Here is a 6,490-nt window from a genome sequence, read left to right on the forward strand (position 1 = left end):
GACTATCTTGCCGAAGATCCTGTACTTTTTTTGCATTCTTCCTATTCAGGTCCCTGTGTTTTTTCTTCATCTACAGCAAAGCCAGATTCTCCGTTTTATTTGGGCTCATAAACGTCCCAGAGTGTCTAGAACCACTATGTATACTCACAGATTACAGGGAGGTTTGGGAGTTCCACATGTTTCTAGATACTATTTGGCGGCTCAGATCTCCCAGTTGTCTATGCTTTATGCCACGACAGATATCCTGTTATGGGTACTCTTGGAATTACCCAACTGGTCTCAGCTTTCCTTAACTACATTGCTTTGGCTCCCGCCTAAGTTGCGCCCTCCGGATTTGAGCCCTATCATGCTTCACAGTTTACGAACTTGGGATTCTGTTAAATATTCGGGTAATTTGATATCATCGCTTCTACCTCTTTTGCCGATTACGCATAATCCTTTATTTGTTCTTGGTCAATAATTTAGAAAGTACTAAATCCAGGGACAGGCAACTGAGATTTGTAGGAATCCTTATCTGTACAATTGTTCCAGGTCACTGATTAAGCAAAACAAAGCAAGTAGGTCAGCATGTCAGTAAGGGTTCTTTCACACGGCGTTCTGTTTTTTTTTCATCACTTCAGTCACGTTTTTACAAAGAAAAAAACTGGATCAGTTTACATCAGTTTTTTCATCAGTTTACATCAGTTTCTACATCAGTTTTTCACATCCTTAACCAATGCAAAAATTGACCGTATGTCCATTTGCATTAGTTAACATCCGTTTTTTTTTTAACCAAATAAATATAGGGTTTTCTTATGTTCAAAAAATGGACGTTAACATATGTAAACAGATCATCCTTCATAGTCCATAGAAATACATGGGTGTCCGTTTTTCATCCATAAACAGAGAGGTGAAAAATGAACGTCCGTGTGAAAGGATCCTAAATATTCTGCAACTCTCATGCTATTTTCCTTCCACCCCAGGTAACTATTCTATTTAGATAAAAAATATAACCTTGAAATAAAATTACAGTGCCAAAATGTAAAGCTTCGATATTTCATTTAAAAGATGTGTGGAGGAAGGGTGGCGACGGGGCCTCTGACTGGCTGAATTTCAATTAGTTCATTAGGAACCACATAAACTTTACTCAGTAAATGGGCAGTTTAAGGTGATGGGACTTTCAAGCAGTAATAAAGGTTTCAGAGATTATCTAAAAAGTAACATTTTATCCAAGTCGTCTCCCCCCCTCCATAAAAAAAAAAACGTGGAAGATACTGAAACATTTTCTAAATGAAGTAAAAAACAAAAAACAACTTAGTAGTGCGTACAGCTGCAATTCCTGTGGTTGGAGTCCAGAGTGTAATGAGAGGAGCAGCTACATCTGTATCCATTTGGCACGGCAAGGCAGAGTTGAGCACAGTGTCCATTGTTTTGCATGCATTCATTAGTGCCATCCTGCCGGGAGGAGTGGAATACCAATATGTCCATAACAAAGTCCAAGCGACCTTGGATCAAAGTGCGATTCTTTCCATTAACCTTGTCTGCTCTTTCTATGCTGTGCAGATTCCAGTCAGTCCAGTAGATAAAATCACTGTACTGGGTCAGCCCAAAGGGATGAGGAAGGTCATCTGCAATTATCTCCCGCTCCTGACCTGTGGAGACAAAATTCAGAGATTTTTTTTTTTTCAAAGAATCTAAGAAAATGATACACCAACAAAAATTGGGAACAGGAAAATGTGAGGTAGTGCGCACAGCAATCGGTTTCTGACATGAGCAAGTTACTGTTTAATTATACTACTTATTTTAGACAGCACTTTTGCATTGCCTTTCCATTATTTTTTTCCCCAAGGAAACCAATAGGATGTATACATTTGGAGGCTGCCATCACAAACATCTAAGCCTGCAAAATGGTAGTTGCTTTGCAGTCATGTTACCTTGATGCTTTGATATTTTAAATTGGTTCTAAAGGCTGAGGGTTTTTTACCTTCATGCATTCTAAAAAACCTTCAGTGTGCAGATCCCTCCGAAGCCCCCCCAATACTTACCTGAGCCCCATCTCAATCCAGCCATGTGCACGAGAGCAGTGGCTCTCCTGAGACTCTCTCGACTTATTGGCTGAGACACACCAGCGGGAGCCATTAGCTTCCCCTCTGCAGTCAAAGCCAGTGAGGGAGCTTCTGCGACTCAGGTGCGGGCATGCACAACTGCCCCTCCCCCATGCTGAGTGCCCCCAGAGCAAGCTGCAAGGAGGAGGGGCCAGAAGAGCCAGGAAAGGACCCAAGAAGAGGAGAATCAGGGCTGTTCTGTGCAAACCATTGCACAGAGCAGATAAGTATGTCTACTATATTAAAGAAGAAGAAAACAAGTCTTTAGAACAACTTTGAGTCCCTTACCTACAAGTATACAGATAAGAACGTCTGACATAACTCTGACTTTCCTGATATACATACTTGTTCTGCTGACTGACAAGGTACTAGAGATAGCAGCATCAACATGACAGGAAGGCAACAAGCATATATAGAAGGATGTTATTGCCCCCCCCCCCCCACAGTTCTTTTAGAAAAAGGCCCTACCTCTCCTATGGATCACAGGATGACAGTTAGTTTTCAGCCAACAGTGAGCTGATGCCACACAGCCAGTCCAGACTCTGGAAGGATCCCGATCATATGGCCAGAATCTGCTTAGAATCTTGGACTGGCAGTTGGCTCAGCCTCTCAGCATGCCACTGAGAGGCTGAGCCAACCACTCCAGCCCCCTCCAAAGCCTGGAGCTCCAGTGACTGACAACTCACAGTCTTAGAAGCGGCAGGAGAACAATGCTGCATCCACCTAGGTGAAAATATTTACTTCTATTTTACTATGCCACAATAAATGTGCAATAAAAGTACGACACTCTAGAAAGTACCAAGAAGGGGAAAATCCCACTATTTGATAGGACCGTCCTCAGACACAGATCATTATTATTTTTTTCTTTACCCTAACCTGCATTACATAAGTAGAGGTAGAAGAAAGCAAGCAGCGGTTTTAAAGAATTAAGGGAATGCTGCTACTCCTGTGATGAAGCAAATGTTTCCTGATTCTCCGGCAGTGAAAAGCCAAGTATTGTGGCATTAACAATGCTGAGCTGATAAACCACAAATGATTATGCAATATCGATAAAGCATGATCTGTTTTTGAACTGCACATCTCTGCTATATTAACCATTAGCCGCCCGGCCAATGGCCGTTTGGTGGCTTCAAATGAATCTCTGCACTCCGGGTGCACGCCATTTGGCGTGCTCCCGCACATGCGCAGTTTGCGCTAATGCAGAGCGGCGCAGCAGTGTGATCTGTCACCGGCCGTGCACCTCGGACACGGCCGATGACAGATCTGATTACCGGCTCTCGTTGCTGGTACCATGTGACCTGCTGTGACCAATCACAGCAGGTCACATGACAGTTGTATACAATGGATGGCTTCATTCATGATGCCATCCATTGTATACTAGTGCCTAGCTGTGAATGGTCACAGCTAGTCACATGCACATGTCATGTGATTAACTGTGACCAAATCACAGCTAAGCACAAAAAAAAAAAAAAAAGCTGAATGAATCGATTTCATTCAGGTAAATGCTTGCTTATAGCAAAGTAATTCTTTGCTATAAGCAAATTGTGTAAAAAAACAAAAACAAAATACTGATCACTTCCCCAAAGTAGTACAATGTTACTATGGTAACATTGTACTACTTTGGTCATAGTAAAATATGAAAAAAAAATCTTAAAAAAAATTAAAAAAAATGTAATAAAAAATTAAATATAATAAAAAAATTAAAAAAAAATATATATTTTTTTTTTTCATACTGTCACCAGTCATTGTCCCTGTTAACCGCCATGCCAGTTATATGATGATGCTGTACTGCACTGGTGACAGTATGTAAAAAAAAAAAAAATAGTGAAAATAATTTTTTTAATTTTTTCATTTTCCGAAAAATTATGACAAAAAAATACAATTCAAAAAACTCGCCATGCCTCTTATGAAGTACGTCGGACTGTCTACTCTGCAAAAAGGGGTCATTTGGGGGATATCTGTACTATTCTGACATTCTTGGACCTCAAGAAATTAGATTGGCTGTCAGTACTTCAGGATTGATCAATAATCAGATCTATACCATAGTTTGTGAACTCTATAAAAAACTTAAAAATACATCCTAATTTGGGTTATTTTCACCAAAGACATGTAGCAAAATACATCTCGGCCTAAATTTATGAAGAACAATTATTTATTTGTAAACTTTTATAACAGAAACAAAGAAAAATGTGTTTTTTTTTCAAAATTTTTGGTCTTTTTTTGTTAATTTAGCAAAAAATAAAAACCCCAGCGGTGATTAAATACCACCAAAAGAAAGCTCTAGTTATGTGACGAAAATGATAAAATTTTAGTTTGGGTACAGTGTTGTATGACCGCGCAATTGTCAAAGTGTGAGAGCGCTGAAACCTGAAAAATGGCCTGGGCAGGAAGGTGTAAAATTGCACGGTATTGAAATGGTTAAATAAGAAACTTAACCAACAAAAAAATTTAAATTATTTTTTTATCTTTTTAAAATGATTTAAATAAAATCTCCATTATAAAATTTAAACATAGAATGAACTCATGACTAGGGATTTACAGGGAAACATTGGTTTATTTAAAAAAAAGTACAACTCAATCTGCTTGCAAACTCTTTCTGATAGAAATGTCTTATGGAGCCATCTGAATAGAGTGGAGGGAAAGGAAGGGGGCTGTGGGTGAGTCACTAAAATTATTTTATTTAATAGTTGCGTTTATTGAAGATGTACAGGGGTACAGACAAATAGAGGTACATAAAACCTAATCAAGCGATCAGTGTACGACAAGGTATACAGCATACACAAATAACCTAAAGCAGAAAAGGTTTACAATTAGCATCCCGGTAAGATTCTGTGTTTTACCCAAGATACGACCCAAGCCAGCTAGTCAAACAAGAATGTAGTCTGACCCAAAGGCCGGTATCCAGCTGGAGAAGGAGGGGGGGACAAGGAGGGTGAGGGGAATAAGGCAGGGAAGGGGAAGGAAGGGGACATGGGAGGAGATTAGGTGGTACAGCAACACAGTGTTCATGTGCTACAAAAATCTTCAGATAAATAACTGGAGATACCACAACCTATACTGCAAGACCCAGTGCCTCCACCCATCCAGCGCAGATTTGATCAAATTTTGCTGGACAGTAGCGGCTTATGTACATAAGCTTATAGAGAGGAAGAACCCTATTAATTGCTGACTTCCAACCAGAAACCATGGGTGGGGTTGGCAACTTCCATCTCAGCAAAATCTCTCTTCTAGCATAATAGGTAGAGAAGACAACAAACAGCTCACTATGCTTAGGTGCGAGTCTCTATAATTATTCATTTGCGCATTCCGGCGTATACGACGACTTTTTACCCCTTGAAAATCTTCTCAAAAGTCGGGGGTCGTCTTATATGCCGGTATACGGCATGCTGACACTTTTTAGGGGGGCGGTGCCGCGCCGCCCCCCCCCCCCCTTCCAAGGGACACTAAGTACAGGGCTGGGCAGGGGCTGCTGTCTCTTACCTGGCTCCGGTCCAGGAAGCGCGGCTGCTCCTTCATTCGGTTCGGCCACTGGACGTTCGCGCGGCTGCTCGGCTGCGCCTCCTCACCGGTGATTGGCCGCCAGAACTGTAGCTCAGGAAAGGCACACAGGCGGCCAATCACCGGCAAGGAGGCGGAGCCAAGCAGCCCGGCAAAAATCGAGTGAAGGAGCGGCCGGTGAGTGTGCCGTCCAGAGGTGCTGCTGCAACCACATATGCTGGCTGCAGCAGCACCATATTAGAACAGGGGCCAGCATGTGTCGTTGGTAGGAATAGTGCCCCATCATTGGTGTTACTGGTACCAATGATGGGGCATATTCCTCCCACTGACACCAACGATGGGGCACTCCCCCCCCCCCCCAATGACACCAACGATGGGGCACTATTCCTCCCCCCCCACTGACACCAACGATGGGGCACTATTCCTCCCCCCCCCCCCACTGACACCAACGATGGGGCACTTTCCCCCACTGACACCGATGATAGGGCACTATTCCACCCCCCACTAACACCAATGATGGGATACTATTCCTCCCACTGACACCAATGATGGGATACTATTCCTCCCACTGACACCAATGATGGGGCACTATTCCTCCCACTGACACCAATGATGGGGCACTATTCCACCCCCCACTGACACCAATGATGGGATAATATTCCTCCCACTAACACCAATGTTGGGACACTATTCCTCCCACTGACACCAATTTTGGGACACTATTCCACCCCCCACTGACACCAATGATGGGATAATATTCCTCCCACTAACACCAATGTTGGGACACTATTCCTCCCACTGACACCAATGTTGGGACACTATTCCTGATGGGGCACTATTCCTCCCACTGACACCCATGATGGGGCACGATTCCTCCCACTGACACCAATGTTGGGACACTATTCCTC

At 42.7% G+C, this 6,490-nt stretch overlaps 1 protein-coding gene across 1 annotated transcript in view; it reads right to left on the bottom strand.

Moving 5' to 3' along the window:
• The window catches only part of LOC149441589 (low-density lipoprotein receptor-related protein 5-like), a 202,042-nt gene that overhangs the window by 69,783 nt on the left and 125,769 nt on the right, over positions 1-6,490 (bottom strand). The window contains exon 11 of the mRNA XM_089657151.1: positions 1,308-1,631. Within this exon, the coding sequence (XP_089513277.1) occupies positions 1,308-1,631 (324 nt within the window). The remainder of the gene's footprint in view (positions 1-1,307; positions 1,632-6,490) is intronic.

This window comes from Staurois parvus, unplaced genomic scaffold (genome assembly GCF_062004578.1).
Source record: "Staurois parvus isolate SC_StPar_1 unplaced genomic scaffold, SC_StPar_1.0 ptg000970l, whole genome shotgun sequence".
Lineage (NCBI taxonomy): Eukaryota > Metazoa > Chordata > Amphibia > Anura > Ranidae > Staurois > Staurois parvus.